The sequence below is a fragment of the Maniola jurtina genome, chromosome 18, assembly GCF_905333055.1.
Source record: "Maniola jurtina chromosome 18, ilManJurt1.1, whole genome shotgun sequence".
Lineage (NCBI taxonomy): Eukaryota > Metazoa > Arthropoda > Insecta > Lepidoptera > Nymphalidae > Maniola > Maniola jurtina.
This window is the reverse complement of record NC_060046.1, coordinates 13,431,356-13,443,687: the sequence shown is the minus strand read 5'-3', so window position 1 is coordinate 13,443,687 and position 12,332 is coordinate 13,431,356. Positions and strand designations below refer to the sequence as shown.

Genomic DNA, 12,332 nt, shown 5'->3' with positions numbered 1-12,332 from the left:
TGAAAGTTATTATGAAAATAAAATACGGGGCAAATAAAACTAAATATTTTTAGGGTTCCGTACCTCAAAAGCAAAAAGGAACTGTTATAGGATCACTTCGTTGTCTGTCTGTCTGTCTGTGTGTCCGTCTGTCTGACTTTCCGTCTGTCCGTCTGTCCATCTGTTCGTCTCTCCGTCTCTTCGTCTGTCATGTGTTCTTGAACAAATATTAGTATTTTCAATTTTCAAAGTAAGATAACTACATAAATTAAATGGGTTATCATATGAAAGGGCTTTACCTGTACATTCTAAAACAGATTTTTATTTATTTTTATGCATATTTTTTTAATGCATAACAGTTTTGATTTCTTGTGTAAAATGTCGAAAAAAAATACCCGAATACGGAACCCTCGGTGCGTGAGTTTGACTCGCACTTGGCCGGTTTTTTACAAATTCAGCCGGGCTGGCTGGCGAAACCATACACTAACATTATGTCCAGTAGAAAGAATACATATTTTCCTTGTGCGACAATGCGTAGAATAATACCTGCGTAGCCGAAACCCACTCGATTTTGATCATGGCCGTAGCCAAAGAGGCGGAGGTTGGTTTTAGGATCTAAGCCTTTTTTTATACAAGTTAGCCCTTGACTTTAATCTCTCCTAGTGGTAATAGTGCAGTCTAATTTCTTGGCCGGTAGGGTCATACTAACCATTTAACTAGCCATGACCCAAGCCTCCCACCAGACTAGAAATTTAGAAATGGCCACTGCGCCTGGGACACCGTTAAAAACCTAAACCTAAAATAATACTTACACTATTTCTTGCATTTGCTTACCAATATTTTTTGGAAATATATCAAACATTTCGCATTACTTGGTCTATGAATTTAGGTTTTTAAAAATTCCGTGGGGGAATTTCCGGGATAAAAAGCTTATGTTCGTTTCTGGGGTGCAAGTTACCTCTGAATAGTAAGTATCAAAATTTTGGTAAAGAAGTATCTTGCTATGGCTAAACTCGTTTCCCTTTCACTTATTTTTTTTTCTGTATTGAACCAAAAACACTTACGCTCACTGCGCTGCGCTTTTTCATTGTTGTATTTTATCTCACTGTCAAATTGAAAGGCGAAATTCAACTAACCAGGTAATTAGCCCATAAAGTTGAGCGAACGTTTTTTTCCTCATGACAGGATTCAGTTCCGGCCCTGATAAAACCTCTCCCGAAATCAATTCCTGGCTACGGCCAGGATTGTTCCTGTGAAGATATACTGATACTGTGATACCTACCTATTGATACCTATTGATACTGTGAAGGTGGAATTACAAGTTAAATGTAATTTTAAGTTAACATGCAAAGATTGTATGCATGAAATGTATAACATTTTGTTTTACAAAATGAAGAGTTTTTAAAAGCTATTTAAATAAATAAATAATCTTTTATTTAAAACCACATTGCAAACACAGTTCACCAATCAAGACACGGCAACATACAGAGAAAAAATACAAAACTTACAAATAAACTGAAATATCTAAATAGGCTTTCAGAGAGAACCACCGCCTATTTCTTCAAATACAATAATAAACAATACAATAATAAATAAAAAACAATGTCTCCCGTAAACAAATCTAAACCCCGTATTTTTGATGGTGGTAGCCTGTAAATCAAAAAGAGGCAGGTGGCAACCCTACTTCCTAGAATAATTGCCGAGTAATGAAAAATTGTTTTCATTACTCCGGCAGGCCTACTGCCAAAGTTTGACAGAAAGTGTGGCGGTAGTTGTGACCTCTGATTGGCCGACTCTCTTTCACTATTTGCTAAAATTGATGATCGCAACAACAATTTTTGCTTTTTTGTAATCAAAAACAGAACACGGACGTCAAACAGGTTGACTAATTGCAATCATTTCTGACCGGCTAACATTGTTCCGCTAGTGGCTAGTGGCACTGTCGCAGCAAGAACATGGTAAGTTCAGCCAATCACAGCAATTTGAATTGGTTATCACAAATGTACCGATCTAGGAACCGAGAATGCACGAACCAGGGCAGATAGAGATAAGAACAATAATATCATACGTAGGAAATCGACGGGGGATCGTTGACAAGTATCCTCTTAACTACCGCATGAACTTCTGACACGCACTTCTGTCATAAAAAAATTATAGGAATGCACGTGTTTAAATTACTCAAGCGCACTTAGAATTTCATTTCTAATAAGTAAAAACGTACACACATTTTTGTACAACGCATTTTTAAAATAAATACGTATTCTTCCACTTTATTCGTTATCGCGTAAAATTTCAAAAAATCCAACCTCATTCTTTGTTTACTTGTCTATAATATTACTTAAGGGAGTGTTACGTGATGACACACCTTTAGCTCAGTAGTCACCTTAACTTAGTTAAATAAAGTTGAAAACTAAAACCCGACTGCGTCATCTTAATAAACAATGAAATATTAGAATAAAATAGTTTTTCCGTCACTTGGTATATTTTGATATTATTGTACATTTACATACATGGGCTTAAAATTTTCTCTTCTTTCATTTGACATCCCACTCGATGAGATAGCAAAAAATTTTTTTTGTAGACCTCCACTTTTTTTGATGTGACATCCGTTATGTCATTTTTTTCGTATAAAATGTAGCCTATGTCACCCGGATCTTTACAACGAAACAATTGATACCTTATTCACCAAAATTGGCCCAGTAGTTTAGGCGCTACGGGGGAACACATAGAATCTGGATACAAAGATACATACATATATAGACTGCTAAAATCACAATCCTTCCTTTTGTCTTTGCCACAGTCAGGTAAAAAATAAAAACGTCATACGACACCTACGATAAAATAACGTGCAAACATTTTAAGTGTGGTTACTGCGAAACCACAATTTAAATGTAACTCCCATCAAACAATTTCGAGATCATAATCATAGCGATAAATAATTTATTGCGACATTAATTACCTACTATATTTTAATAACTTATTTCAGTTGAAACTTTAAACCGAACAGCAATAAATTTTCCCAAAAACGCAATCGACAAGTAAAGTTTCGTACATCGAGCCTTCCTCGCGCTCGCTCGCTAAATGACTGCTAAAATAAAAGTTTATACGATTGACAAACTAAGTACTTGCTATTGCTGGCTTTATACAACAAGACCCCGGGGCTGGCTGACATGACTTATGTTCAGGATAGGTGTCGAACAAGCTCGAATAACAACTAATGTTGTTTAAAGCATTTTATTACTACTGTACAGAATTGAGAATAAGTAACATGGTGGACGCACAGGCGGCGCGTAGCTGTCTATCTGACCGCATTTCGAATGTCGGGGTTCTCATTTAAGCACTGTATACACGTCACGTCACTCGACACATATATCTAGGTATACACTCATCCTAGCGGCGCGAACATCCTCCCGGCCCTTGAAAGATCCTTTCAAGAGCAAGAAGTTGGCAACAGGCAGATCTGATTAAGGGCCCGTCGCACAATGCCCTGAGCGGTGGAGATGTCTGCAACGCGGGGCACGTCATCAGCGCCGGGATGCAGTTGTGTCACTCTGCTAAGGCGTCAGCAGAGCGTAGGCGCGCTTGGCTCCTTCAGCAAAACTAGGTCGTGTACCTTCAATGTTGTACACCTTGTGCGCCACTTCGTGCGCCTTTGTAGTTCGGCCACATACTCGTTAGCCCATCGCTTCCAAAAGTGCCGGCGCGCCTGCTCCAGCCGTTGAAATCGGTCGAGTCGGTTGGTGTTGATTTCCAGTTGAGGTGGACTCGGCAAGGACGTAAGTGGCCTGCCAATCAGAAAGTGCCCGGGTGTGAGACACTGGAGATCATTTGGGGAAGGACTGAGAGGACAGAGGGGCCGGCTGTTGAGGATTGACTCAACCTGTGCAAACAATGAAGATAATTCCTCGAAAGTTAAGTTGGTTGTGTCCATTACTCTTTTTGGATGAAATTTAGTTGCCTTTATGCCGGCCTCCCACAAACCACTGAAGTTAAGAGCGTATACGAGGGAGAACTCAAACTCAATATTCTGTTTGAATACAAAGTCTTGTACAGAGTCTTGAAACTCCCCAGATTTTAGACGATCACGCTCGTTATAAAATAAAATCTTAGTTAGATGACTGTCAGCATATAATAAAGTTGGACATTTTTTGTCGTAATTAAAATCGGACATAGAAAGACGGCCACCTACGCGGAGTATACCCTTTGCATCAATAACGGTGTCCAATGAAGATAGAAGTGAATTTTCTTTAAACTGCTTATTGCTAGACAAAAGTGTCAATTCGTTTGCAAAGACTGACCTTGTGAAATCTTCACTGGAGCACACATGGAATTATCAAGTTCGGAAGCTTGCAATAGACCAGTCAATCTATTTTTGGACTTTCTTACGTTATTGATACATCGAAGCACCCAGGCATAAATGCGTTGTAAAATAGGCAATTTTGAAATTCTAGTTAAATCAAAGAAAGGTTTCTGGGCCTCCACTGCGAGTGTTCTGATTCCACGTAGGTTTTTAATGCCACGTTCTTGTGCGGGCCAAGACGCTTTTGGCTTTAAAAGGTAAGTCGATCCATGCCACCATAACTCACATTGGTTCACGCAAGAGGGCTGCACACCACATGAAACTAAATAAGCTGGGTTCTGTGATGTAGGGGCATGGGAATTAAGTTCAGAAATTTCAGTTGTAGTCGATTTACTGGTTAGTTTTAGAAGAACTGGATGATGAGGCAGATAAAATGAAGATTCTGATAGGGGTTTGTCGTATACAGATAAATGCTTAAGGTCTGCATACTCCCTCATGAATTCTACATATGATTGCTTGAGTAAAGGCTGTTTATTGAAGCGCCCTTCAAGGTTAAAAATACTTCTTCCTGCCAATGCATAAGAATTCCCTAAACAATCCTTGTCACAACGAAGCGGGATTTTTACGCAAAAATGGCCATCATCACAGCGGTAAGTGTTTTGGAGAAGATGCTGTTCGCAAAGATGCTTCTCTTCTTTATAGATGGTCTTAGTAGGCACTTTCTCAAGTTCCCAAAATTTCGTAATTTCGTTAGATAAATCTGAGTCGCAACTAACTAAGTTGCAAGAAGTTTCTTGAGAAGGCTCAGATTTATGTGCCCTTTTACTAGGGCCTATAGGACCAGCTATCAACCATCCTAACTTAGAGCTACGCAAGATAGGGTAGTGCTTACCAAGAGAACGCTGTTCAGTGCCAATGATACACCAGAACAGCTCTGCGCCCAGAATAACATCAATATCAGAGGGAATGTTAAATGTTGGATCCGCCAGCTGAAAATTGGAAATATTCAATCTTGTAATATCGAAGGCAATCTTAGGCAATTGACCTGTAAGCTTAGGCAAAACTAAACAAGATATCGTCGTATTGAAAGAGGAATGTTTTGATTTAATGTGTACTAAACATCGTTCTGATAAAACATTTAGTTTGGTGTCACCGATACCAATGATCTTGGTATCGATTTTTTGAGAAGGTAAGCCAAGACCTTGTTTGACAGCTGTGGTCAGGAATGAGGACTGGCTTCCGCTGTCAAGAAGAGCACGCACTGTGACCTTTTCATTAGTAGACGGATTAAACAAATCAACTAGTGCGGTGCATAGTAGAACTTCAGTCACCGACGTGGATGACATGGTAACAGTCTCTAGTGCTGGTTCTTCTTCACATTCGGAGACGTTGACGTGGATCAGTGAATTGTGCCGTCGGTTACAGGTCTTACAGCCACCACCAGGCAGGCGGCACTGGTCCACGGTGTGATCCTTGCGGAGGCAATTCCGGCAAAGATTTAGAGAAGATACGAGTGCAGATCTATCTTCTGGAGATTTATTCTTGAAGGTCAAGCACTCGTAAATACGATGTTTACCTTTACAAACTGGACAGACAAAATTAACTTTAGATTTAGAAGGTGAACTGGTCGCTGAGAATGATTTAGTAAACTCCCTTTTACCTTTTGGTGAGGGTTCTGTGGAACTGCGACGTTTACTTTTAATTGTCTCAAATACATCTGCCCTATTTTTTAGAAATTGGAAGAAATCATCTAGTGTAGGGATGTCCTTCAATGAACTTCTGCTTTCTTCCCACTTCAAACTTGTGGTGGGGTCTAGCTTTTGAGAAATAAGAAAAATTATAAGCATGTCCCAACTTTCAGTAGGCAACCCTAATGTGTGAAGGGCACGCAAGTTTTTAGTGACATGGTCTATAATAAAACGAAAAGATTTCTCGGTTTCGCGAACCGTATCTACACTGAGCAAAGCCTTTAAGTGATTATTTATCAATTGGCGCTTGTTATCATAACGCTCGCAAAGAAGCTGCCATGCCTTACTATAATTTTTATCACTTACTTCCAAATTACTTATCACGCGGGCGGCCTCTCCTTCTAGGTATGAATTCAAATAATAAAACTTGTGTATATCTTTTATTCTAGTATTATCATGGACTAGAGACACAAAGGTGTCCTTAAATTCCAGCCATTTGTAATAAGAACCATCAAAGTTTGAAATTTTAATAGTTGGTAACTTAAAACCCAACAACCCGTCGCATTCGTCGTGATCATGACAAGAATGCGATGAATTATTTTGTTTCTTTGGAGTAGAATTCGTATCAATTAATTGCTGGGCAGTCGCGATGCAATAGCAAAAGTCTTGCTCAATAGTTTCGCGAATATTTAATTCCGCGTCTTGGTCTTCTACATTAAGAACCTCTATTTGCGTTTGTAGCTCATCGAAATCCGTAAACAATGTTTCAAATCGGCTTAATTTAATTGATAATTTGCTGACTTCGACTGGCGAAATCGACTTGCAACTAGACAAAACGTCTAAGTTATTTTTAAACTTAGTGAGTCGGCCTTTAAATGAGCTACGTTTTGCTGTTAATTCTCTTAGGTTAGTATCAAGACTCTGTTCGCTTAGCGACATTTTAATTAAGTAGTGTTACTGTGTTATTAATAAAATATAAAAATGGTAGGTACGATACGCTCCTATACTTCGATGCGTTGACTCGAGCCGGCCGGTGAGAGGCAGGCTCGCGGCTACGATCAAGGTCGCACGATGCAAATTCAGCCGCTGCAAGCGCGCTTGTAGATGCACCGTACGCGTAGACGTTGTTCGAAAGGAAGCGCTGAATCGCTGAAATTGATATGACGCAACACTGTAGTCGTAACTCGTAAACAATAAAAATAAGTAGGTAGATAGAATTGAGTTTTAGGTTTAATTTACTTATAATTGCGTTAATGTTTGCATGTAAATAGCAATTTAAATAAAGAATGAGTAAAATGGATCTAAGCCTTGCAAATGAGGCGTAAAACAAAATAAGTAAGTAGTTACTTAGGTATATTTTAACAAGTTTGGCATTTAACTGTTGTTTTAAACCAAATAAAATTTAAAGATAGGTGCTTATTAGGTTCGTAAGCAAAGAAGACCATAAATAAATTATTATTTAGGTATGAAGGCGCTTACGAAAGGCACTAGGTAGGTAATTATAGATGTTCAGTGTTCACAGTTGGAACTTAATTGTTATTATTAGGAAAATAAGTTTCAAAGGCAGTGCTTATTAGCTTCGTAAGCAAAGAAGTCCTAAAATAAATGTTTATTTAGGTATAGGCACTCACGAAAAGCACTAGGTAGGTAATTAGGTACCTATAGATTATTTACATTAGGCAAATAAGTTTTAAAGGCAGTGCTTATTAGCTTCGTAAGCAAAGAAGTCCTAAAATAAATGTTTATTTAGGTAAAGGCACTTACGAAAGCACTAGGTTGGTAAGTATAGATTACCCACAGTTCACAGTTTGGATTAACTTAATTGTTATTTTAAGGCAATTAAGTTTGAAAGACAGTGCTTATTAGCTTCGTAAGCAAAGAAGTCCTAAAATAAATGTTTATTTAGGTAAAGGCGCTTACGAAAAGCACTAAGTAGGTAATTAAATACCTATAGATTGTGCACAGCCATAAAATAGATGGGTAATCTTAATGATTTTCTATGCAATTAGACTAGATGTAGGCTTAATATTCACTATTACATTGATTTATGCACATAATAGAAAATATTTTATGCCTTTAGGGTCTAAATTCATTGCCTGCACAGACTGAAGGGGACAAATTAGGGACGAAGAAAAGGAACTGGCTCACTCGATTTAACAGGCCACGTCCATTGCTTGATGCTCCTTGCCGGTTCTCGATCTTCCAAGCTGCTGTAGACCTCGTCGGCTGAATAGGTAGACACATCACAAGATCCCAGTCTTCGATCGAAGTCGGCTCGCGGATCGTAGTCTCGTTGAGGCGTGGCGTGGCACTTTAGATGCAAGTGGATTTCTTCGCCAAAACTTCGCTATCCGAAATTGCAGGTCCTGTCACGGTCGCCATTTCTTGTTCAGGATAGGTGTCGAACAAGCTCGAATAACAACTAATGTTGTTTAAAGCATTTTATTACTACTGTACAGAATTGAGAATAAGTAACATGGTGGACGCACAGGCGGCGCGTAGCTGTCTATCTGACCGCATTTCGAATGTCGGGGTTCTCATTTAAGCACTGTATACACGTCACGTCACTCGACACATATATCTAGGTATACACTCATCCTAGCGGCGCGAACATCCTCCCGGCCCTTGAAAGATCCTTTCAAGAGCAAGAAGTTGGCAACAGGCAGATCTGATTAAGGGCCCGTCGCACAATGCCCTGAGCGGTGGAGATGTCTGCAACGCGGGGCACGTCATCAGCGCCGGGATGCAGTTGTGTCACTCTGCTAAGGCGTCAGCAGAGCGTAGGCGCGCTTGGCTCCTTCAGCAAAACTAGGTCGTGTACCTTCAATGTTGTACACCTTGTGCGCCACTTCGTGCGCCTTTGTAGTTCGGCCACATACTCGTTAGCCCATCGCTTCCAAAAGTGCCGGCGCGCCTGCTCCAGCCGTTGAAATCGGTCGAGTCGGTTGGTGTTGATTTCCAGTTGAGGTGGACTCGGCAAGGACGTAAGTGGCCTGCCAATCAGAAAGTGCCCGGGTGTGAGACACTGGAGATCATTTGGGGAAGGACTGAGAGGACAGAGGGGCCGGCTGTTGAGGATTGACTCAACCTGTGCAAACAATGAAGATAATTCCTCGAAAGTTAAGTTGGTTGTGTCCATTACTCTTTTTGGATGAAATTTAGTTGCCTTTATGCCGGCCTCCCACAAACCACTGAAGTTAAGAGCGTATACGAGGGAGAACTCAAACTCAATATTCTGTTTGAATACAAAGTCTTGTACAGAGTCTTGAAACTCCCCAGATTTTAGACGATCACGCTCGTTATAAAATAAAATCTTAGTTAGATGACTGTCAGCATATAATAAAGTTGGACATTTTTTGTCGTAATTAAAATCGGACATAGAAAGACGGCCACCTACGCGGAGTATACCCTTTGCATCAATAACGGTGTCCAATGAAGATAGAAGTGAATTTTCTTTAAACTGCTTATTGCTAGACAAAAGTGTCAATTCGTTTGCAAAGACTGACCTTGTGAAATCTTCACTGGAGCACACATGGAATTATCAAGTTCGGAAGCTTGCAATAGACCAGTCAATCTATTTTTGGACTTTCTTACGTTATTGATACATCGAAGCACCCAGGCATAAATGCGTTGTAAAATAGGCAATTTTGAAATTCTAGTTAAATCAAAGAAAGGTTTCTGGGCCTCCACTGCGAGTGTTCTGATTCCACGTAGGTTTTTAATGCCACGTTCTTGTGCGGGCCAAGACGCTTTTGGCTTTAAAAGGTAAGTCGATCCATGCCACCATAACTCACATTGGTTCACGCAAGAGGGCTGCACACCACATGAAACTAAATAAGCTGGGTTCTGTGATGTAGGGGCATGGGAATTAAGTTCAGAAATTTCAGTTGTAGTCGATTTACTGGTTAGTTTTAGAAGAACTGGATGATGAGGCAGATAAAATGAAGATTCTGATAGGGGTTTGTCGTATACAGATAAATGCTTAAGGTCTGCATACTCCCTCATGAATTCTACATATGATTGCTTGAGTAAAGGCTGTTTATTGAAGCGCCCTTCAAGGTTAAAAATACTTCTTCCTGCCAATGCATAAGAATTCCCTAAACAATCCTTGTCACAACGAAGCGGGATTTTTACGCAAAAATGGCCATCATCACAGCGGTAAGTGTTTTGGAGAAGATGCTGTTCGCAAAGATGCTTCTCTTCTTTATAGATGGTCTTAGTAGGCACTTTCTCAAGTTCCCAAAATTTCGTAATTTCGTTAGATAAATCTGAGTCGCAACTAACTAAGTTGCAAGAAGTTTCTTGAGAAGGCTCAGATTTATGTGCCCTTTTACTAGGGCCTATAGGACCAGCTATCAACCATCCTAACTTAGAGCTACGCAAGATAGGGTAGTGTAAGTACTAACTAAGTAGGTAATTAAATACCTATAGATTGTGCACAGCCATAAAATAGATGGGTAATCTTAATGATTTTCTATGCAATTAGACTAGATGTAGGCTTAATATTCACTATTACATTGATTTATGCACATAATAGAAAATATTTTATGCCTTTAGGGTCTAAATTCATTGCCTGCACAGACTGAAGGGGACAAATTAGGGACGAAGAAAAGGAACTGGCTCACTCGATTTAACAGGCCACGTCCATTGCTTGATGCTCCTTGCCGGTTCTCGATCTTCCAAGCTGCTGTAGACCTCGTCGGCTGAATAGGTAGACACATCACAAGATCCCAGTCTTCGATCGAAGTCGGCTCGCGGATCGTAGTCTCGTTGAGGCGTGGCGTGGCACTTTAGATGCAAGTGGATTTCTTCGCCAAAACTTCGCTATCCGAAATTGCAGGTCCTGTCACGGTCGCCATTTCTTGTTCAGGATAGGTGTCGAACAAGCTCGAATAACAACTAATGTTGTTTAAAGCATTTTATTACTACTGTACAGAATTGAGAATAAGTAACATGGTGGACGCACAGGCGGCGCGTAGCTGTCTATCTGACCGCATTTCGAATGTCGGGGTTCTCATTTAAGCACTGTATACACGTCACGTCACTCGACACATATATCTAGGTATACACTCATCCTAGCGGCGCGAACAACTTATTTTCTGAGACACAAAATGTATGGGATACAGTAGGTTAGTCTGTACTATTCATGTACGTACCCGTACATTTGCCAGCTTATGCTGACGGCCTATTTATAGGCACTAGCTGCTAAAGGTACTACGTAAATTATTGCTTACTTTCCTTATAGTTTGAGTAATATTTTTACGTTTCTTAGCAATTACTGATATCTTTAGGACTGATATTGTTATCTGTCGGCACAAGCTACCGATATGCGTACGCTAAAGGTACATGCTAACACTATTTTATCGTTCATATTTTGTTTCTTAGAAAATCGGACTATCAGGGAAATAGCCTCGACAAAGAAAGCACTTTATGCCAAAGTTGATATTTATTGAAAGCGATCATTCGCTTCACTCGTTCGCAATTAAATTGTGTTCGGTCAATTTGATCGCTTTGATAACGATTCTTCGATCCTATTCGATGTATTTTATGCTCCTTAGGGGCTCAGCACAGTGGAGCGGTGGAATCGGATATATCATTATGTAGATGAATTTCGTAATAAAGGTCGCTCGAGCTCGCGTCGTGCTCGCTTCCAGCCGCACACAAAGGGTTCCGTACCATCTTATAAGTTTTTTTTTAAGTTGCCATTTTTAAATTGTTATTATTTGTTATTATAACGGCAGCAGAAATAGTACACACTCTTTGAAAATTTCAACTCTCTATCTATTACGGTTCATGAGATACAATCCGCTGACAGACGGACTGATGGATAGGGACCCCTAATAATTGCCGAATCAAACGTGTGAACTATATGTAATTTCCCATACTAATGTGTGATAGCAATTATTATCTCGTATGCATCTGCATTGCGCGTCGCGTAACAGATATAAAAATTTAATTAATTAATTTTATAGAATAGATTTTTATAAAAATTAACAAATTGTTTTTGAATCATTAAGTGAATAATTTACCACCAGCTTGGTCTCTTATTAAATTAAATAGCGAGTGTTTCTGTTTGTTTATTTGTATGTGTCACACACTCGGCCGAATGATATTAAACTGTCGCAGTTCAAAAGTTTACTGTAAACAGTCAACTTTGTTAGGAAATAGTCGACGGCAACTCGAGACTCAGTTTAATCAGAGTTCAGACTGAGTGGAGCCTAGAACGAAGGCTTGTATAACATAGTAATTACGTATTTTATATGTAAAATGATAATAATAAACCACTCAACATAATTATATTTACGTAGCTCGTAGCGCCGTAGCCGTCGTAGCGCCGCTACGTCACCGCTACGACAAGCAACTAA

The 12,332-nt window shown here is 39.7% G+C and overlaps 2 protein-coding genes and 1 long non-coding RNA gene across 4 annotated transcripts in view; 1 reads left to right on the top strand and 2 right to left on the bottom strand.

The window, feature by feature from the left end:
- Nucleotides 1-12,332, bottom strand: part of LOC123874205 (hemicentin-2-like) — a 141,694-nt gene that overhangs the window by 81,935 nt on the left and 47,427 nt on the right. The gene's annotated exons all lie outside the window — the stretch shown is intronic.
- On the bottom strand, nt 3,166-6,286 carry LOC123874204. Of its 2 annotated transcripts, none has more exons than XM_045919448.1 (2): nt 4,278-6,286; nt 3,166-3,764 (listed from the first exon to the last, which is right to left on the bottom strand). In XM_045919448.1, exons 1-2 carry the CDS (start codon nt 6,124-6,126, stop codon nt 3,595-3,597), a joined length of 2,019 nt encoding a protein of 672 aa, XP_045775404.1. In that variant the 5' UTR covers nt 6,127-6,286; the 3' UTR covers nt 3,166-3,594. The 2 variants fall into 2 exon arrangements, with proteins under 2 accessions (XP_045775404.1, XP_045775405.1); XM_045919449.1 differs by having other exon boundaries at nt 5,172-6,286.
- On the top strand, nt 7,844-10,568 carry LOC123874208. Its single transcript, XR_006797855.1, has 2 exons — nt 7,844-7,903; nt 10,381-10,568. It is a non-coding gene; the product is annotated as an uncharacterized LOC123874208 (long non-coding RNA).